The 23434-nt window shown below is 42.9% G+C and overlaps 1 protein-coding gene across 1 annotated transcript in view; it reads left to right on the top strand.

Moving 5' to 3' along the window:
* The first annotated feature begins 494 nt into the window (after positions 1 to 494).
* The window catches only part of LOC126455821 (uncharacterized), a 184189-nt gene continuing 161249 nt past the window's right edge, over positions 495 to 23434 (top strand). Inside the window, exons 1-3 of the mRNA XM_050091583.1 lie at positions 495 to 542; positions 3386 to 4061; positions 20646 to 20701. Coding sequence (XP_049947540.1) covers positions 531 to 542; positions 3386 to 4061; positions 20646 to 20701 — 744 coding nt within the window. The 5' untranslated portion in view covers positions 495 to 530. The remainder of the gene's footprint in view (positions 543 to 3385; positions 4062 to 20645; positions 20702 to 23434) is intronic.

The raw sequence follows: 23434 nt of genomic DNA, 5'->3' as shown, positions 1-23434 counted from the left end.
AGCACTTATGATCGTTCTATGAAGCGGTTTATGTATGTGGGATATTGAAGTTGACCCTAGAGAATGTTGACCCTGGAAACCCGATATGTAATCTGCAACGTGCTGTGACCATTGCGTCTTGCACCGATTAGTACCTCAAGTTCACAGTCGATTAGCGGGCGTGACATGTTTACTATACATCTCTCTGTAACGAACTGTCCAGACATTGTATCTGCATTCGCACTTTACATCGGAACATCCGGGCAGCACAACCTCAAATGCACAACCCTTCCGATGACTTTCTGCCGCTAGACCTACCCGCAGTATTACGTAAAAAATCAGAGGAGAATTCTTATCGTAATCTCCAACGGCTTCTCCCGCAAGGCGAAGGAAGGCTCTACGCTCTAGAGAGCGCGTTACACTTCGAAACCCACGCGCGAGGTGCAGGGAAGTGGAGAGGGGTGGTGAGCATAGCGTATATAAACCACGGAGGAACGCCTCGGCAGCATCAGTCATTGCCTGCTCGCAGTCTACCATCTCCAGCAGCGGCAATGAGGATCCTGGTAAGCACCCAGCTGTCCCGTACTCCTGTTTACATTTTGTAATTCGTTCCGGGGCTACTTAGTGCGATCATTTGTATCTGCGGTATTCTCGTGGTATTTTTCTGCACGACAATGGCCTGCCACACTGACTGCAGTTAGGAGGGTTAAAATACGCTTTCATTCTGGATTCTTCACTTCTGCACGGTTTCGGTTGTGTTGTCATTTTCCAGAGATTGTAGTAAAACCCCCTAAACGGACATTTTTGGGTAAAGTAGTGATTTGGCGATATAGTTAATTCTGAAAATTTGTTTTGGCTAGAGATTCCATTGTAACTAATGTCATCTGGTAATTACGGTAATTCTAAAATCAGTATGCTGTGCCAATAATATCATGTACCTTCAGCCATTTAGGAAGTAAAAATTAAACTTAACTTTCATTAGCTGTCATCGTTTCAGAGTAACAACACAATCTCCACTACAGTGTAATTGTCGTGGATTTCACTCGCGTAATCGAAGATAATTACAGCGCGAACTGGGAATAGTTCAAAGAAATCATCCGTCGTAAACATCCAACGAGATTGTCTGCTGAAGGTATTACGCTCATAGAAGTCCAAGGGGCTTCAAAAAAGTATAGAGCTCCCATGTCCCTTACTCTCTCGCGGCTTATCATTCCGACGAAAAATGGCGATCATACGTGTATAACATTTGCGTCTATGTATATGAGTGTTGTGTGAGTGTGTGTGTGTGCGTATGTGTGTGTGTGTGTGTGTGTGTGTGTGTGTGTGTGTGTGTGTGTGCGTGCGAGTGTGCGTGTTTTCCATAGTGAGATTACAGTAACCAAGTAACATCAATTAAATAATCACAATAATCAAGTAATATAGAATTAATAGTCAGATCTACTTACGGAAATATTTTATTTTCTTAAAAATTTACTACCGATTTTTACATCCCAGGTCGCGGTATTCGAAACCAAGTGCTACAGATTCTAAAAGACTAAATATTGAAGAAATCGGAAGTCGTATACAGGTAGTTATGTGTCTTACCAAAAGCAGTGTTAGTTATCAAGTCTGTCTAATAGTGTTACCTATTGCGCAACTTCTTTGTGAAGTCTGACAGCACACTGTGTATGTTTTCGAAATAAAAATGGAAACAAGGGGTATGTATTGACAAAATAAGAACATTTCTCTTTATAGACACCGAGTCAGGTGGACTCTTATTCAGGATGATCGCAGTTCGAATCCCTCTTTGGTGAACCAGACTTAGATTTCCATCGGTTTCCATAAAAGGATAAGGCAAATGCTAGGCTGGATCCTTCGAGAAAAACACGCCCTGTTTTTTCACCGTCCTTCCCGAATCCGGGCTTGTGCTCCAGCTCTAATGACCTCGTCGTCGACGGGACATTAAACTCTAATATCATCCTCGACAATTTTTCTACCTGAAGAAACTACTGTTCCTCAAACTTGACTTCTGCTTTTGGCAACTTCAAAATAGTTTTCCCTGAAATATCATCTTCTTCAGCTGTAGAGTTCGATTACATAGTCGTGAATACCACGTTTTAGGTACCCACTTTTCGTAATAATACTTTCTATTTCATTTTTCCTCCCGTTTCTTTCTTTTTCAGCTTTTCTATTCCTGGAGCGTGTAACATAACAGCATATTTGATTGCATTGCTTTACTTCAATTTATACCAGTTCTGAATTGCATCATTTGAAAGAGAACGTTTTATTTGCCTTTTGTTTCACTTATCGCATTCGTGTTTCAATATCTCTCCCGTCCTTTCTGCCTAACTACTATTCTCGAAGCCTTACAGATGATGTCCTATTGCAAAACTAGAATTATGTTGTTAATTAGTTATCTAATAAATACACTGACAGGATCTTAAGCAGTCAGACGCTCGCTGAATGGGTAATTGATATTAACCCTTTGGTGCATGATTTTCACTATATTGTATAGCTTTAGTAGTCACTTCTGTGGCGTTCTCAGTCATTCCTGAGTCTGCAAATACTTGCAGGGCACAACATTAGTAGGGAGTGCCCACTGCAGTGAACTGTCCGTATTTTCAGCCTCAGGGCTGATTGAAAACCCCAAAGAACTGACCATTAACGGCTGTCCAGAATAGTAGACGATATGCGCCACAGCGTTACCTGGGAACTCGGTTAACAGATTTCACTTGAGAGAAATGAGTTATTTCCGCTGTGCGGTTTATCCATTGGAGTGGCACAAATCATTTGAAGACAATGATTATTCATAATCTCATTATTCTGTGTTGCTGGTTTACAATTGGCAAAAAAAAAAAAAAGCGTCAGTGGTACTATGGTACTATCCAAACACCAAACGGCTACAGAAATGATACTGACAAGTAAACTAATTCCTAGATCAGCCTCAGTAGAATGCTAAATGTCGACCAGCCGCTCTTTAGCCTTGTCTATGGAATCGATACGGTATCGAACTCCGTCTCGTAGTGATATTCGAAACTAAACCCCTTTCTGAGTTTCCTAACAAGGCTGTATAAATCTTCAGCCCAGGAAAAGTACATTATATTTTCAGCAAAGGGACACACATCCAATGTACTGCAATCAGACGCGCTGAAAATCAGCTACCGTGGAAGGTAAACGGTACCTGCACTCGAAATGTACAATACATCACTTAAATTTCTTTAACGATTACTGGGAATATGTATCCTGCTACTTTCCTAATGTGTAAGCTATTATATATTTGACTTGTCTTCTGGTTCCACAGTTATACTTGAGATATTAACACTCACATGAAGTAGTTCAAGAAAATAGAACAGAGACTCTCACTATATGAGTAACCAAAACATTACAAAGTTACACTGGCAGTGCTTGACTTTAATGTGTCTTCCAGGTGTGCGTGTTGCTGTTTGGACTGGCTCTGGCCGAGGAGAAGCAAGTGGAAAAGCGTGGGCTGATTGGCTCCCTGGGTAGCTATGGCGGCGGTGGGTACGGATCGACTATCGACCACGGCATCGGCGCCAGCAGCTACAGCAGCGGCGGGATCAGTGGTGGATACGGGGGTGGCTACGCTGGTGGTTATGGAGGTGGCTTTGGAGGCGGCTATGGAGGCGGCTATGGAGGCGGCATCGCCTCTGCTGTTGGAGGCGCTCGCGTTACCAACATTGCCATCACCAAGCAGGTCCCTGTCCCGTACCCAGTACCAGTGCAGCGTACTGTCCCAGTACCAGTCAGGGTTCCTGTCACGGTGCCAGTCAACAGGCCTGTGCCAGTGCCCGTCCCACAGCCGTACCCTGTCCCCGTGCAGAGGCCAGTCCCAGTACCCGTGAGTGTCCCTAGCCCAGTCCCCGTACCAGTACCACAGCCCGTCGTCGTCAACCAGCCGGTACCTGTCGTCGTGGGAGGCGGAGCTGGTGTCGGCGGAGGTCTCGGAGGTGGCTACGGCGGCGGCATTGGTGGAGGCTACGGTGGAGGCTATGGTGGAGGCTATGGTGGTGCCATCGGCGGTGGCTACGGTGGTGGCTACGCTGGGGGTATCTCTGGAGGCTATGGAGGCTACGGGAAATACAGCCACTAACATCAGCAGCTGACCCCAACATCTCAGACGAAACACGACACCAGAGATTCATTCTTTATGCTTTACATATTTATGTATAGCAGAAAATAAATGAGATGCACGAAATACATTCTGTTTAAACTACTTTTGTCTTTAATGAAACAAACCCTGTTGAAAGAAGTATTCGGTTTCGCATGTTAGGCCATGTGCTCCACCTTTGAAAATCAGTACATTCATTGTCCCTGGATGGTGAGCTGCAGTTCTGTGTTGGTAACTGTGTGTTGGTAACCATGCCAGGACACAGAAATAAGTATTCAACTGTACTAATAAGCCTCACTACACTGATTCTTCAGTATTTTACCCTATGTCTGAGTGATTTCTATTTGAGATAAACTGAGACGCAGTTGTGTGTGTTTTACCAAATGCGATGCACTTACACACTGTGGAACTGTATGTCAGTTCACGAAGCACCAGAACTTGGAGGAAAAATGTCACCAATAAATGTAGACTTTTTTTAGGTGACAGTTTATAGGTTATAATATAAAACATCAATATGTAATCCTAGTGACGGAGACATAGAAGGTTTTATTCTTACGAGGAGCATTAGTTTTATAGAATCGAGAGCTTTAAGCACATGTAACGATGTCAGGAATTTCCTACACTTCGCCATTTTGCTCTCTAGAATGTTTGGCTCTGCCTCCACTGCCATGCAGTGGGCTTTGTCGGTGTAATTTTGTCATACCCATTAAGCGAAAGAGTACCTCCCACAACACACCTCATTCTCATGGACAAAGTATTTCTGGGTGCTATGTTTACCGACCGTCACGACTACAGTTCAAGAGTAGTTCACTATATACAGATGTTCAAATGGATTGAGGCACGTATTTCATGACCCTTCATTAGACTTTTGTGGTACCACTTCCACAGACGTTATTACTAATTTACCATGTTGGTTCAGAAATTCAGGATTAATTTACGGGAAGTTTGAATGTGTTGCCTTTAAACAAAAACTAGCACTGGAATTCTGTAAAACACTCGCGGACTTCTTGTCGCGTCAGTTCAGAGCGGAACCTCGAGGTTTCGACGATTACCTCTTCTCTTGTAGCGAGAGATCATTCCATCCACCGCTAAGAGTGTATCCACTGTCACAGTTGAAGCTCATTTCACATAGGCTTAACTCTACAGCCAGTTTCATTACAGAATCACAGTGTGTAGGAGCCTGGAACAATACTTTTGTTCTGTCAGAAATATTTTGTATTTGATTGTGACACTGTGATAAGCAACTCCAGCTTTCTCCAGTTCTCAATTTTTTTCTCAGCGGTATATTAACAATCGAGATCAACACTGTGATAAATAATCAAAAATCTAAACGATGACTAGTATCATTCAAGGCTTTCACTTGAAATAACAGGCGTAGGAAGCAAAAACTACTAAACCATGCCGCAATTGGAGCTTATGACAACTTCTTCTAGCCTTTCCAGCACGTTAAAGAAGACATATCCATAGCATGGAAAGCATTTCCCGATGGTTTAGGTGAATATATTAATTTTTGTTTCTAATCAATAAAATCGCTTGTAGAGTTCTTTCAGTGCAAGAACAGATAAAAATCTCTTATGAAACAATTAATTCAGTGGAAAATAATATACAATACAAACAGAAAATGCTGAAGACGCTGGAAATCAGCATGAGCACGCTTTTCTGCCGTGTGTAGGTTTTCTCAGACTCTGATAAAGTGGTAATTGTTCGAACGGTCCTTCCATTCTCTTTATTTGAACAAAAATCGCTAGTCGGAAATTCGGTAAAGATTGAGAGTTCGGTGCACAACGCAGACTTCTCCCACCTAGCAGCGCATACATGATCTCTTCAGTTCCATTCTGAAATAAGAAAGAGCAGTCCAGTACGATTCAATGTTCCTTCGGACACGCGTACATGGCTGAATAAACAGGCACTGCAGTGAGTACATCTGTCAATAAATAGTGGAATTCGAAATTGTGAATATGAACCAGCATCGGTTGTATACAAATGATGATAGTGAAAATCTTTGCCGGACCGGACGTGTACCAGGATTTTCAGATTTACGCGAACAGCCACCTTAACCGCTTCGGCTATCCGTGCACGAATCACGGCCGTACAGAACCTTCCATTTATCATCTACATATCGCAACTTGTGTTCGTACGTTAGTTATAACGGCGAATAATTACGAAAGAGCAGTGCCTGTTTTATTAAGAAGTACGATGTAGTGTTCCTTGAGACATGCATGCACGTATTTTTTCGTATTTATTCGTCACTACCAGTCTCCTCGACTCTCAAAAAACGCCCCTCGACTCTCAAAAAATATATCATTACTCGACGGGAAATACTTAACGCGCAAGTGCAGGTTGTGACACGTGGACCACGACATAGGAAATTTGGGCCCGGCCCTGACATTTTGAAATACCTACGCTGTTCCCAAACTGTCTCGCAGATGAATGTGTCAGCTACAGTCAAATTGCCACATGTTCAAGCCAAATAACTAACTTTGGTGCTCATTTACACTTTGTATTATCAAGGAATAATTGTCGATGGCACAGGTTCTCATAAAAGCCATAAGGTATACAGCTTCACAGCCATGTCGTATATGGAGGAGATGCTTGCAGTCACTTGCGTAGTATCTTGGAAAACACGAAGAAGATAATTTCCTTGGAATATGTATCAGCTCTGTCGACCCAGAAAGAAAATTTTGTGCAAGTACATCATGATCGCAGATCTCTATAACGAACAAGTTGTGACTTCGTAAGTCCCTTAGAAACTGAGCTCAATTAAGTTATTAAACGAGGTTTTATGAAGACTGTGACTCAAGAACATGCAATCTACTTCGTTGTAGAAATTTATGTCAGCAGAAAAAGAGCAGATCTACATCCACATCTACACCTCATGGATACACTGCAAATCTCGCTTAAGTGACTGAAAGAAGGGTCTTCGAACCGCCTTCACAATAATTCTCTATTATTTCACTCTAGAACAGCGTACGGGAAAAACTAACGCCTATATTTTTCGCGAGTTTCGTTTCCCTTATTTTATTATGATGATCGTTTCTCCTTATGTAGGTCGGCGTCAACAAAATATTTTCGCATTCAGAGGAGAAAGTTGGTGACTGAAATGTACTCTGTTAATCCTGTCTGTTAAAGATCGCACATCTCATAGCAGGAATATGCTACAGTATCCTACGTATCGTGAGAATGAGATCAGAGTAATTACTGCATGCACAGAGGCATTCAAAAAATCATTCTTCTCCCGCTGCATACGTTGATGGAACAGGAAGAAACCCTGATAACTGGTACAATGGGACGTACCAGATGCAGATGTAGATGTAGTACTCCAAAAGAGGACAGACAAGCGTAGTGTAGGCAGTCTTTTTAGTTGATCTGTTGCGTCTCTGTTTTAGCAGATTTGTTCTGCCGATAAGACGCTGTATTTAGTTTGCCTCTCCTACAGTATTTTCTATGTTCTTTCTACATTATGTTGTTTGTAATTGTAATTCCTAGGTGTTTAGCTGAATTTATGACCTTCAGATTTGATTAATTTTTTTGTGTAACCGATGTTTAACGGATTCCTTTTAGTCTCATGTGGATGACCTCACACTTTTCATTATTTAGGTTATGTGCCTATTTTCACACCGTACAGGTAGTTTTTCTAAATCGTTTTGGTATTTGTTTTGATCTTCTGACGGCTTTATTACGCGATGAACGGCAGCAACATCTGCAAACAACCCAAGACGGCTGCTCAGATTGTCTCCTAAAACGTTTATATAGGTAAGGAATAAGAGAGGGCGTATAACACTAGACTTGGGCGACGCCAGAAATCACTTCTGATTTATTCGATGACTTTCCGTCACTTACTACGATTTGTGCCTTGCCTGATAGGAAATCACGAATCCAGTAGCGTAACTGAGACGATATTCCATAAGTACACAAATTCATTACAAGCCGCTTATGAAATACAGTATCAAAAGCCATCTGGAAATCTAGAAACACGTAAGCAGTCTGAAATCCCTTGTCAATAGCACTCATCGCAATGGGTGAGTAAAGAGCTAGTTATGTTTCACCAGAACGACCATGTCTAAATCCGTGTTGCTTGTGTGTCAATACATCATCCTCTTAGTGGTAGTTCACATTGTTCAAACACAATATATGTTCCAGTATCCTGCTGCGTATCGATGTTAATGATATGGGCCTCTAATTTAGTGGATTACTTCTATTGTCTTTCTTGAATATTAGTGTCACCTGTGCAACTTTCTAATCTTTGGCAACGGGTTTTTCGTCGAGGATGCGGTTGTATATGATTATTAAGCATGGAGCTACTGCATCAGCATACTCTGAAAGAAACAGTAGGCACCGGAGGACTTTCTTTTATTAGTGACTGAAATTGTTTCACTACTCCGAGAATCTTTAAGTAACTTATGTTGGCAGCCATTCTTTATTCGAATACTAGAGTATTTCTATTGTCTTCCTTGGTGAAGGACTTTCGGAAGGCTGTGTTTAGTAATTCTGCGCTAGAGAACTGTCATCGATAGTATTTCCATTGCTACCGCTCAGACAAGGTACTGATTGTGTCTTCACACTAGCATCCTGTACGTACGGCCAGAATCTTTTCGGATTTTCTGCCAGGTTTCGTGACAAAGTTTCGTTGCGGAAACTATTATAAGCATTTTGCATTGAAGTCCGTGCTAAATATAGTGCTTTTTGTAAAGGATTGCTAATCTTGGGGATTTTGCGTCCTTTTAAATTTAGTACGTTTTTTCGTTGTTTCTGCGACAGTGTTCTAATCTGCTTTGTATACTATGGGGGATCCGCTTCGTCGTTTGTTAATTTACATACATCGAAAAAAGTTTTCTATCACCCTGGTTCCCAGAACTCCTGAAGATAGATAATGACTGTGGATATTGCATCACAGACACAGTCCCTTTCACTGTTCAGACGTGTAACTAAACCCGGCCAAAGATGTAAACAACCATCCATGAGCAGCGGCTACTAGACGTTGGGGGTCCGACAGGTGATCAGACGCGGTTCGATGGCCGTCCGCATTGTTACTTTGTGCCGGGAAGGCTCTCAAGAAGGGAATTGTCCAGGTGTCTCGGAGTGCACCAAAGCGATGTTGTTCGTACATGGAGGAGACACAGAGAGACAGGAACTGTCCATGAAATGCCTCGCTCAGGCCACCCAAGGTCTTCTACTGCAGTGAGTGACCGCTACCTACGGATTATGGCTCGGAGGAACCCTGACAGCAACGCCACCATGTTGAATAATGCTTTTCGTGCACCCACAGGACGTCGTGTTACAATTCAAACTGTGCGCAATAGGCTGCAAATGCGCAACTTCAGTCCCGACGTCCATGGCGAAGTCCATCTTTGCAATCACGACACCATGCAGCGTGGTACAGATGGGCCCAACAGCATGCTGAATGGACCGCTCACGATTGGTATCCGGTTCCCTTCACCGACGAGTGTCACTTATGCCTTCCACCAGACAATCGTCGGACACGTGTTTGGAGGCAACCGGGTCAGGTTGAACGCCTTAGACACACTGTCCAGGAGTGCAGCGAGGTGGAGGTTCCCTGATATTTTGGGGTGGAATTATGTGGGGCCGACGTACGTCGCTGGTGGTCATGGAAGGCGCCGAAACGACTGTACGATACGTGAATGCTATCCTCCGACCGATAGCGCAACCATATCGGCAGCATATTTACGAAGCATTCGTCTTCGTGGATGACATTTCGCGCCCTCATCGTGAGGATCTTGTGAATGACTTCCTTCAGCATAACGACCTCCCTCGACTAGAGTGGCCAGCATGTTCTCCAAACATGAACCCTATCAAACATGCCTGGGATAGATTGAAAATGGCTGTTTATGGATGACCTGATCCACCAGCCACTCTGAGGGATTTACGCCGAATCCCTTTGAGGAGTGGGACAATCTGGACCAACAGTGCCTTAATGAACTTGTGGACAGTATGCCACGACGAATGCAGGTGTGTACAGCAATATGGACCACCACCTCTGAAGGTGTCGCTCTATGGTAGTACAACATGCAATGTAAGGTTTTCATTAGCAGTAGAAAGGGCTTAAATGATGTTTATGTTGATCTCTACTCAAATTTTCTGTAGACGTTCCGGAACTCTCAGAACCGAGGTTATGCAAAACATTTTTTCTTGTGTGTATTTGGTATAAAACTCTCAACTGCTGTCGATACTATTTTTTCGAATTCTATCCACGTCTGGTCTACCCTTACACTGTCAGTAACTGTGACTATGAGAACTGAATGGCACACAGTGAAGAAAAACCTACAGCAAGTCTTCATCAGAGTGTGCAATACCTTCCAGTAAGGATGTCGAAAAAACAACAAAATTCGCCATGTACTGCGAAGAAGACAGAAAAGGCTGAACATTTTGCCTCAGGTAACGCTAAAATATTTTATGTCACTTTGTTTCACGATGTTAATGAATCATCATGTTTGAAAATCTTTATTTTGAAAAAAAAAAAATGTCAGCATACGACTTCAGTCACATTTTTCTGTTGAATTGGAATGAAACTGACTATCAGAAACAATTATCTCTTGGAGTAACAGAATACAGTGACTATTTTTATCGGTTGAGCGTGTCTGTGCATCAACATTAAAGTAAAGTAAAATATAGGTAAAACATCGTGAACCTAAAGGCTGGTGCAATCCTTCCACTTCACACTACATTAGTAACTTACGTGTCTGCGACACTTCCCCGTCGGTCTCACGATGTCCAACAGGGTGCATCTTATTTCTAAAGTTTGAAACTTGATTTCCCTTATCCCCAATTTGCTTCCATTGTTCGAAATATTGAGTTGTGTGCAATTTGAGCTCAATAATATATTGTACAGAAGTAGCTGACTGATGAATAAGTTGCCTAATTTCAACTTAATTATTAATATTATTGTATTAACATTATCAATAAAATATAAAGTTATTTTGTACCTTATTTGTGAAGCAAATATGACGAGATATATTACATTTCGTTATAAAAATTCGTATTCTTTAATTATGTCTCTCTTTACGCCCTTAAAATATATGGCGACACTCAGATAAAACCAGAAATATAACCTACTATTGTTTCTCCTGTACTATAGATTTAGTAGTGATCGTACATTATCGTAATTTTACATTATGTCGACACCACTTTAATAAATAGGTTTGACGAAATCATTTTCAGAAATGGTTCTGAGTACTATGGGACTTAGCATCTGAGGTCATCAGTCCCCTAGAACTTAGAAATACTTAAACCCAACTAACCTAAGGACATCACACACATCCATGCCAGCAGCAGGATTCGAACCTGGGACCGTAGCGGTCGCACGGTTCCAGACTGAAGGGCCTAGAACCGCTCGGCAAATCATTTTCAGCCACTGAACGGAATCTGACTTTAGGATCTCATCACTCAAACTGAAACTTGTGATATATACTTGTATTTTATGAGGAACAAACTTTTTATCTGATTATTGATAATTTTTGGGATCTGATTGATTGCTACTTCAGTCCTTCGTGCTGGTTGTGGCTAACCCTTCAATGCACTGATCATGTCCGTTTGTGATACTGAAGACTAATTAGGATCAACAATGACTTAAACAACAAAGCAGAATATATATATATATATATATATATATATATATATATATATATATATATATATATATTAGGAATGATTTTTCAGTTTCTTTAACCACAGTACAGTACACATTTTACAACCTGGTAGAAGAACCGTGCTTCGATATCCACCTTGCATGCTGAATACCGTAGCGATTGGAGCATGAAAATATATTTCCCGAAATGTCGCTTCAGTAAGAGGAATCGTAGTTAGTTACGAAATTCCAGTATAATCTCTCTACGCTGGTGTTCTCTCAGATTATATCCAACGAAATCGAGGACTCAATACCTATCGACTTGATCCAACTGTTCTTCGACTTTTCCATAATGAATTCCAATTTGGAAATGTGGTAAGGTCTTATTGGACCAATCTTCTGAGGTCATCGGTCCCTAAGCCTACACACTACTTAATCTAACTTAAACTAACTTACCCTATGAACAACACACATACTCATGCCCGAGGGAGGACTCGAACCTCCGACGGGGGGAGCCGCACGGACCGTGACAAGGCGCCCGAGACCGCGCGGCTACTCCGCGCGGCTCCAATTTGGAATTTATTAACACTAATTCCAGATCAACCATTTGGAAACAAATTTATGTAGTTGGAAACGTGTTTCTGGAGTTCATCTTTTCCTCAAAAATGCTTCTGAAAATTATTTGATGTATCTGATGGTAAATAAAAGAGGTCTATTTCCAGAAAGGTTTCAGTTCAGATGCACGCAATTGTAAAAGCACCTTGCTGTGTCAAAAATTGATACTTTGACGAAAATGGCTACCCCATTCAGCGAGTGTTTCGTAGACAGTTTTTACCGCTCTGTTCCGTACTAACTAAATCGAATGAAATATTGCTCAGATTACCAGCATTAAATAAAAACTGGATTTTTATTTATTTACTTTTACTTGCAAGTCAATGCATGTAATGTTTATGTTAGAAATAAATAACTTAGTGAATTGTTGATATTCAAATTCGTCTCGCCTTCGCGTCTTCACGGCTGTCTCTGTTCGCTCAGAAACTGTATCAGAAACTGGTTATCGAGTCCATACGTGAAAACCTTGTTTCTGCTTTGGATCGTTGACTGTTCAGAAGCTTAACTGTCATGTTCAATAATAATTATCAGCAAAGTTGACTTGAGAGTGCCCGCATCTCGTGGTCGCGCGGTAGCGTTCTCGCTTCCCACTCTCGGGTTCCCGGGTTCGATTCCCGGCGGGGTCAGGGATTTTCTCTGCCTCGTGATGGCTGGGTGTTGTGTGCCGTCCTTAGGTTAGTTAGGTTTAAGTAGTTATAAGTTCTAGGGGACTGATGACCATAGATGTTAAGTCCCATAGTGCTCAGAGCCATTTGAACCATTTTTTGACTTGAGAGTAGTCTGTGCCTTTCTATAAGACAAAATCCACAGCTACGTCCTATAACTTAAAAAATTAAAAAAACTTGTTCTTTTCGACTATGAACCTGCTCCGACCTCCCTTTCCTACATTGTTGATACAAAGCTAATGTTGATATTCTGTTTCTCAGATACCGTGTCGGAATTCCAAATTTTTCCCAACAAATCATCACTTTTCAAATTGTTAGTGTGCTACTTTGACGCATAATTCAGTTACGCAAAAAAATTGGAAAAAATCTATTAGCGTTTCTTTGATTGCTGGAAGTCTGCTTCCAGTTGTCTCACGTGAGTGTCACCCGAGCGAACATATTTCCTCGTGTAAACGAACGGAAGAGGGAGACATTGTACTTGCTACGACTGCTACCTTCCCACGAAATCGAAAGATTTCTAGTACGGCACGGTTGGATTGTAAAGAGTTCCGCTCTACACACCTATCAATCTTAGGGTCACTGATCTGTAATGCCACAAGACCAATACTGAAATAGTTCAGATCATTACTGAATACTCAGTTAAAGAAATTGAAAGATGGTAAGATGTGTAGGTTATGTTGTAAATTTATCCCTCAGAAGTAAGTGATTTTTATGGATTTTTCTATTTTGAAGGCGCAGGACATCATTTCACCTTATCCTACCGAGCCCAAAGATCGTACAGCTTATTTTTAACTGTAATGTAACCACACCTTGTTCTATCCTAAGGAAAATTATCAAAAATTTGTGAAAGAGACAAATACGAGCCACTGTGAAGCTCAGCGAACCCTGATCAACGTCAGTTGACTCAGTCCTTGAACTCATACATTAGTTTCTAACCAACGTTAGTCTGCTGTAGGTCAGAAAGCCAATGAAACGTTTATGTCAGTTTATGGCGACGTCTACTCCACCTTGTGGCTACAGAAACGCTGCTCGTGGGTGAATCTGCAGCAGTCGTGTTTAGTGATGTACCACTACAGTTATTTATGGCTGCGGAACAACGTTTCGATTTGGAATAGTTTCGACTCGAAGAAATGTCTGTGGTTTCAAATTAAGAATTAAAAAATTTTCCTATTCATAGTGTTCTCCCAAGAATCTGTCTGTTGATTGAATTTTAGCTCATATTCGAAGAATGTTAGACGTTGAAAGAGGTCACTTTGCTATGAATCAGAGCTTTTGGAAAGTGAAATTGTCAAGTGAACTTGAGAGTAGTATGTGCTTTTCTCTAACACAAAATCCGGAAGAGCTCGTCAACTAGCTGAGGTGGATACCTAGCTGCTTGAGTGATAGTAAAACAAACTTTCAAATAAATACATTAACGATGATTTTTCGAGAGGTTTCCATAAAAATCACTATAGAAAGGACTTCAGATTATGAGTAAAGTGTTTTTTACGATTTCTAGGACAGCATGGTGGTCATACATTTGCTCCATTCCACGCAAAGTGGTCCCCTCTCAGATACATAGATTTTGTTAAAATTTTGTCTGCAGGTATGCTATGAGATCAACGGAAGACATATAAAGTTCTACCCGACACATTCCACATTTTTGTGAGGACCATTCCCTTAAGTGAAGGGTGAGAAATCGGTTCGGCGATGTTACGAACATTTCGGACAACTTTAGTGTTCTATTGTAGCAAATAATTGTGCTAGACTTGCAAAATTTAGCTCAGTTTATTTATAATAATATTACCCATACAACTGAAAGCCCCCACCTAAATGGTTAGTGGGTCCTACAGTTTACTACAATTCCACATGCAGATGATATACAGTGGTGTTTCTTAGTTCTAATGGACAAGTGACTACGTTATTTCTCTAAAAGGAACTACAAGAAATATCTATTATCTACTTGAACTACACAGTATTGCAGCGTTACAGGTGTGCCAGAAGTATAACAAACCTACTATCGCTGGCCTGCTCACCGAGCTAACCGCAGTGGGCGTGCCCCTGGCGCTAGGCTGCCCCTACAAACTGTACTATCGCTTCAGGATCTTCAAATGGCCAGTCTGTATCGTGCTCTTTAAGTTTTGTGTCATTCGATTCATTAGTTTTTCTCGAAGCGGGCGGTACACTAGTAGTCAAGATATTTCATCGCAGCTTGATCTTTTCGCGTAATTGGTTTAGAAAACTCTTCTTTTGCACTTTTGCTGCCGTCTGGAAGATTATAAAACATATAAAATTGATTACTTTTGGGTTCATAGTTTACGACATACATTTTAAACTTGAAATTAAAAGTGTTGACTTACCTTCACTAAAATTGTGAGATCTGTTGAGTGGAAAAAAAATAAGTTTCTTGTAAGCCCTTTTACCTCATAAGGGACGCTTGGTCAATATATAATGTTAGACATTTTTGCTTGTACCTCTGAAGACGTACAATTTTCTAGTAAATTTTCCTACGGAAGTCAATTTTTCAAAATATCATGTTCCAAGATCACATAAACAGTTTGTTTGCAGTAGCACATGCATGGGCCAATTTAATATACCTTGAATGAAATATGCAACCGACTGACTGAGTAATTGACCTATTTTTTATAACAGGGTCACATAAGGAAAAACGTGAAACATGAGTTCCTCCCAGCGTATTAAATGTTCAAATAATTTTCGGGAATGAGGCGGGGTGCATTCCATGGTAGCTGTTTATCCTGCGGCATTTCCCCAAGTTATCTGAAGAATTAAGAAAGTAACCGAGTGTTTGGTATCTGCATACATCAGTCTTTCAGCGCATCATTGGACGGCTGGTGTTACTGTATGTTACCAACACATCTTACTAATTCACATGTTAGGGTAGTTAGGCACAGTGGGTGGAATATAGCTGACAGCCTCGAGTAATGTATTATAGTACAAATAACGTCTCCACATTACAATGACAGATTTTACCATAGTATTAAACAATTTAACTACGTCACATCATCTGAACTATTTTGTCACTGGCACAAGAGGTCTCCCGCCTCCCTCCTAATGTTGATCTATCCCAGCATGGTTCTACACCCAAAACATTGGTCCCATGTACATTTAATCACTTTGTGTGTCTTTCCTAATAATATACCCAAGTCGTAGGCTGTCTGGTTTTAGTGCAGTAATTACGAATATGTACACTCCTGGAAATTGAAATAAGAACACCGTGAATTCATCGTCCCAGGAAGGGGAAACTTTATTGACACATTCCTGGGGTCAGGTACATCACATGATCACACTGACAGAACCACAGGCACATAGACACAGGCAACAGAGCATGCACAATGTCGGCACTAGTACAGTGTATATCCACCTTTCGCAGCAATGCAGGCTGCTATTCTCCCATGGAGACGATCGTAGAGATGCTGGATGTAGTCCTGTGGAATGGCTTGCCATGCCATTTCCACCTGGCGCCTCAGTTGGACCGGCGTTCGTGCTGGACGTGCAGACCGCGTGAGGCAACGCTTCATCCAGTCCCAAACATGCTCAATGGGGGACAGATCCGGAGATCTTGCTGGCCAGGGTAGTTGACTTACACCTTCTAGAGCACGTTGGGTGGCACGGGATACATGCGGACGTGCATTGTCCTGTTGGAACAGCAAGTTCCCTTGCCGGTCTAGGAATGGTAGAACGATGGGTTCGATGACGGTTTGGATGTACCGTGCACTATTCAGTGTCCCCTCGACGATCACCAGTGGTGTACGGCCAGTGTAGGAGATCGCTCCCCACACCATGATGCCGGGTGTTGGCCCTGTGTGCCTCGGTCGTATGCAGTCCTGATTGTGGCGCTCACCTGCACGGCGCCAAACACGCATACGACCATCATTGGCACCAAGGCAGAAGCGACTCTCATCGCTGAAGACGACACGTCTCCATTCGTCCCTCCATTCACGCCTGTCGCGACACCACTGGAGGCGGGCTGCACGATGTTGGGGCGTGAGCGGAAGACGGCCTAACGGTGTGCGGGACCGTAGCCCAGCTTCATGGAGACGGTTGCGAATGGTCCTCGCCGATACCCCAGGAGCAACAGTGTCCCTAATTTGCTGGGAAGTGGCGGTGCGGTCCCCTACGGCACTGCGTAGGATCCTACGGTCTTGGCGTGCATCCGTGCGTCGCTGCGGTCCGGTCCCAGGTCGACGGGCACGTGCACCTTCCGCCGACCACTGGCGACAACATCGATGTACTGTGGAGACCTCACGGCCCACGTGTTGAGCAATTCGGCGGTACGTCCACCCGGCCTCCCGCATGCCCACTATACGCCCTCGCTCAAAGTCCGTCAACTGCACGTACGGTTCACGTCCACGCTGTCGCGGCCTGCTACCAGTGTTAAAGACTGCGATGGAGCTCCGTATGCCACGGCAAACTGGCTGACACTGACGGCGGCGGTGCACAAATGCTGCGCAGCTAGCGCCATTCGACGGCCAACACCGCGGTTCCTGGTGTGTCCGCTGCGCCGTGCGTGTGATCATTGCTTGTACAGCCCTCTCGCAGTGTCCAGAGCAAGTATGGTGGGTCTGACACACCGGTGTCAATGTGTTCTTTTTTCCATTTCCAGGAGTGTAGTTCGACACTATCCATAGCTCTCGTCTTTCGTTAAGGTTTTAGCATTTTACAGTCGCATGTACATATTAAAACTGGAATTGCTTAAATTTCATGGAGATGATGTGTGATAAATTTTAAAAGTAACTATAGATTGTTTGATACTGCATTTCGTACAGTTGTGACCTGTGACATGTTTATTCAGGGGCTTAAAGCTGGTATAATGTATCACTGAAATCGAATTCAAATAAAATGTGGCGGATAAACACAACTGGAGGTGTCATCCATACTATATATAGACTTTAAAATGTTAATAAAAACTTATTCCTGCAAGTTACTGAATATGAAGAAGACTTACCGAGCAAGTGTAGAAGACTTACCGAGTTGTACTTTTAGTGATCTGGATGTTTCAAGTTGCCATTTGCTGAGCAGTGAATCCAGCGAACGGATACAAGATGTTGCAGACTCCTCCTCTGAACATAAGCAACCTGTTGTTGCGTCGATCTGGACTTCGATTCAGTGACGAATCTACAATTTGTCGCTATCATATAGCCAATTTGCTGACTAGGTCAAAGAGAAAATTTCTCGGTCTGGCAGTGAAAGGGTTTTCTACGTAAAAGAGTGCTGTCCTTATTCTACACACTCCCTTTTAGATTAGTGCATTTTGTCAACGCTCTTTAAATGTCTGTACCTGTCGTAGCACTGGTGTCGTAACACATTTCTTGTTGAAACATCATAGCAGGTTAACATTGTGTTTCAGACCGAGACTTGAACTCGGGACCGTTGCCTTTCGCTGGCAAAAGCTCTACCACTGAGTTACCCAAACACGACTTATCAACCCCCCCCCTCCCCCCTCACAGCTCTGCTTCGACCAGTAGCTCGTCTCCTACCTTCCACACGTCCAAACTCGACAGAAGCTCTTCTGTGAACCTGGAAGACTGGCACTTCTGGAAGAAAGGATGTAGCTTAGCCATATCTCCGCAATACCCTTTCTTCCAGTGCTAGTCATCCAGGTTCGCAGGACAGCTTCTGTCAAGTTCGGAAGTTTGGAAGGTAGGAGACGAGGTACCTGCGGGAGTAAGGCTGTGAGGGCCAGTCGTGAGTCGTGCTTGGTTAGTTCAGTTTGACCCCGGAAGGATACGTCAGCATGTTCTGTCAGAGGGTTAGCTGTTATCTGTAATATATACTACTGACCATTAAAACTGCTACACCCAGAAGAAATGCAGATAATAAACGGGTATTCATTGGACAAAGATATTATACCAGAAATGACACATGATTACATTTTCACGCAATCTGGGTACATAGATCCTGAGAAATCAGTACCCAGAGCAACCACCTCTGGCCATAATAACGGCCTTGATACGCCTGAGCATTGAGTCAAACATTGGGTGGCGTGTACAGGTACAGCTGCCCATGCAGCTTCACACGATACCAGTGACTGGCGTATTGTGACGAGCCAGTTGCTCGGCCACCATTGACCAGACGTTTTCATTTGGTGAGAGATCTGGAGAATGTGATGGCCCGGGCAGCAATCGAACACTTTCTGTATCCAGAAAGTCCCGTACAGGACCTGCAACATGCGGTCGTGCATTATCCTGCAGAAATGTAGGGATTCGCAGGGATAGAACGAAGGGTAGAGCCACGGGTCGTAACACATCTGAAATGTAACGTCCACTGTTCAAAGTGCCGTCAATGCGAACAAGAGGTGACTGAGACGTGTAACCAATGGCACCCCATACCATCGCGCCGGGTGATACGCCAGTATGGCGATGACGAATACACGCTTCCAATGTGCGTTCACCGCGATGTCGCCAAACACGGATGCGACCACCATGATGCTGTCAACAGAATCTGGATTCACCCGAAAAAATTAGGTTTTGCCATTCGTGCACCCAGGTTCGTCGTTGAGTACACCGTCTCAGGCGCTCCTGTCTGTGATGCAGCGTCAAGGGTAACCGCAGCCATGGTCTCCGAGCTGATAGTCCATGCTGCTGCAAACGTCGTCGACCTGTTCGTGCAGATGGTTGTTGTCTTGCAAACGTCCCCATCTGTTGACTCAGGGATCGAGACGTGGCTGCACGATCCGTTACAGCCATGCGGGTAAGATGCCTGTCATCTCGACTGCTAGTGATACGAGGCCGTTGGGATCCAGCACGGCGTTCCGTATTACTCTCCTGAACCCACTGATACGTTATTCTGCTAACAGTCATTGAATTTCGGGGAACGCGAGCAGTAATGTCGCGGTACGATAAACAGCAATCGCGATAAGCTACAATCCGACCTTTGTCAAAGTCGAAAACGTGATGGTACCTATTTCTGCTCCTTACACGAGGCATCACAACAACGTTTCACCAGGCAACGCCTGTCAGCTGCTGTTTGTGTATGAGAAGTCGGTTGGTAACTTCCCTCATGTCAGCACGTTGTAGGTGTCGCCACCGGAGCCAACCTTGTGTCAATGTTCTGAAAAGCTAATCATTTGCATATCACAGCATCTTCTTCCAATCGGTTAAATTTCGTGTCTGTATCACGTCATCTTCGTGATGTAGCAATTTTAGTAGCCGGTATTGTAAAAACTGAGTGAAAGGATCAACAATGAACTTCAACAGGTATCATGGTACTTCCGGGCCGAACAAATGTAGTGAAAAATAACGAACCAGATGAAATCAAGAGAAAAAAGTTGGTAGAGCACCTGCCCGCGAAAGGCAACCCTCCCAAGTTCGAGTCTCGGTCTGGCACAAAGTGTTAATCTGCCAGGAAAAAATATGGTTCAAATGGCTCTGAGCACTATGGAACTTAACTTCTGAGGTCATCAGTCCCCTAGAACTTAGAACTACTTAAACCTAACTAACCTAAGAACATCACACACAGCAATGCCCGAGGCAGGATTCGAACCTGCGACCGTAGCGGTCGCGCGGTTCCAGACTGTAGTGCCTAGAACTGCTCAGCCACCTCGGCTGGCCAATCTGCCAGGAAGTTTCATATCAGTGCACACTCCACCGCACAGTCAGTATTTCGTTCTGAATTTTGATTGATCTCCAAACGTGTTCGAGGCAAAAGTTTATTTAGATCTATGAACAGCAGATCAGAATGTAACAAATCTGATTAACAGGTTGGATGCCCCACGATTATAGCTGCAAAGGTACTAGATTTTCATTGTCAGTCAAAGTTTGTGAGGCAATTTCAGCATCCTGATGGATGATAAACTTTTTGAAACCTTGACCATTTTAGCGATTTTTCCGGCAGCTGTCTGGTAAAAACGTAACTAGAATCACCTTATGATATTCAGCTTGTTAGCTTGTTAGTCGGAAGGCCGTCTTTTGTGTCCGGAGAAAATTCTCTCCACAGTACATGGATTTGACTTTGCCATGGATGTATGGAAAAAATATTTTCTAAACTTCTGCCATTAGTATAGCACTTGTAAGAGCGCAACCCGTTTTAATAGTTACGTTAAATAAATCTATATCAGTGGGTTCAGTGAAGCCAAAAGGAAACATTGCGGTTTTCTTCATAGCTAAAAAAGAAGCTTTCGAGAGAAAAAGAGTTTTTGTTACAGGAGAAACGACACTGACGCGTTTCGCCCTTCTGGGGCATCATCGGAAAATCTATGAGACAAAAAGAGAAAATAGTATACGATAAACATGATATCATACTGAAGACGTATACTGGAAATTAAAAAAAAAGATGTGGTTTGTAGGTCTGATGGAAACGAGATATCGTTTCTAAAGCCGTAAGTGTGGTTGTGTACCGTCTCTGCTTTTGCAACTGACTCCGATGTGTTTAACGTAAAGTTTTTTTTGTGGTTTCTCGCCACACCGTAGCTCTCAATAGCTGAATCGTACCGTTATTTGTCTTTTAGGTACACGGAACGGTTCGAAAAGATGTGACGAATGCAAATTTTTCATAATATTAAATTAAATTCTCTAGTTACTTCTTTAATTTCCGGTACAGCATTGCAGGATAGGACCATATTTATATGTATAGATTTTCTGATGGTGCCCCAGAAAGGGGAAAGGCGCCAATTAAAGTATTGTTTCCCGACCAAGCAAGAGTGCTCTTCTTTCGAAATACTACATACAGTTGCTGCATCAGATACGTCATGGAGTGGGAAGAATTATACATCTTCAGCTGTCACTATTTGCATACCTCCTGTAAAGTCTTGCACACAGCTTATTGAATAATGTGTGCATTATTCGTGAGTATATTACAGATTCTTTACAACTGATACTGTTCCAAGGCTAAGATGTTACTATGAGTTCGAGAACAGAACACAATCGCCATAAGAAGTGTACTGGAATTCACTTAAAGCTGTTACGTTTCTGGCACGTTGTCGTGGATCCGTGCTTTATGCACCGTAACCAATCAGCTCGAAAAATTTTAATTTCTCTTTAAAAACAATCCAAACATTCATTTTTGCCTTAGCATTTGATAAACATTCAACAAATAACAAATAAACGTCATATCTCTCGAAGAGCCACTTTCCCGATTAAATTTCATTTAAAATGTATCAAAATTCTTTTCTCATACATCAGTGGCGTCACTATTTCACACATCTGTATCTATAGATCACCCATAACAATATTTTACACCATGTTGCAGTTTGCATCTGGTTTGTAACGTTATTCAAGTGGGTCTCCTCCAAAGCAGCATAAATTACAGCACTTTTTGACAGTACCGTGAGGCCGTTCTGTGCAGGAAACCTTTTGCCCGCTGTATTTTATACCTGATACCTTCAGAATTTCTTATTCCACTCAACACTTACAAAAGCCTTCAGTATTTCTGCAAACGGTATAAATACAGAATGAGATTTTCACTCTGCAGCGGAGTGTGCGCTGATATGAAACTTCCTGGCAGATTAAAACTGCGTGCCCGACCGAGACTCGAACTCGGGACCTCTGCCTTTCGCGGGCAAGTGCTCTACCATCTGAGCTACCGAAGCACGACTCACGCCCGGTCCTCACAGCTTTACTTCTGCCAGTACCTAGTCTCCTACCTTCCAAACTTTACAGAAGCTCTTCTGCGAACCTTGCAGAACTAGCACTCCTGAAAGAAAGGATACTGCGGAGACATGGCTTAGCCACAGCCTGGGGGATGTTTCCAGAATGAGATTTTCACTCTGCAGCGGAGTGTGCGCTGATATGAAACTTCCTGGCTCATATCAGCCCACACTCCGCTGCAGAGTGAAAATCTCATTCTGGAAACATCCCCCAGGCTGTGGCTAAGCCATGTCTCCGCAGTATCCTTTCTTTCAGGAGTGCTAGTTCTGCAAGGTTCGCAGGAGAGCTTCTGTAAAGTTTGGAAGGTAGGAGACGAGATACTGGCAGAAGTAAAGCTGTGAGGACCGGCCGTGAGCCGTGCTTCGGTAGCTCAGATGGTAGAGCACTTGCCCGCGAAAGGCAAAGGTCCCGAGTTCGAGTCTCGGTCGGGCACACAGTTTTAATCTGCCAGGAAGTTTGGTATAAATACAGTTTTGACTTTCTTCAGAATAATGTATATTCTAAGCAGTAGAGTCAGTAATTACTAGTGTGGGATTACTCGTGTGGGATAAATGAAAATTCGTGCCAGACAGGGATACGAATTCAAAGTTCCCGTGCTGCAAAAGCCATCAGGATTCAAGTCCCGGACTGCCACGAATTTTCGATTGCCACCACTTTCTCGTATTAAAAACAATGAATTATAGGTTATATGTGAATGAGTGCCAGGTGACTGAGATCTTTCCAAAGCAGAATTTCACAAAACCAGTTCTCAACTTACACTAAACGAAATACATTTACTTCTAGCTAAAGCTGTAATCTCTCTGCGACTCATTTGACACGCAATTTAACTAATTAACTCTTTTCCTTTACAATGGAATCGCCCCACACCGTCATGTGGCTTGCGGAGTATGGATGTAGATGTAGA

This window comes from Schistocerca serialis, chromosome 2 (assembly GCF_023864345.2).
Source record: "Schistocerca serialis cubense isolate TAMUIC-IGC-003099 chromosome 2, iqSchSeri2.2, whole genome shotgun sequence".
NCBI lineage: Eukaryota > Metazoa > Arthropoda > Insecta > Orthoptera > Acrididae > Schistocerca > Schistocerca serialis.
The sequence above is the reverse complement of the archived record's forward strand: the minus strand, read 5'-3'. Positions and strand labels throughout refer to the sequence as shown.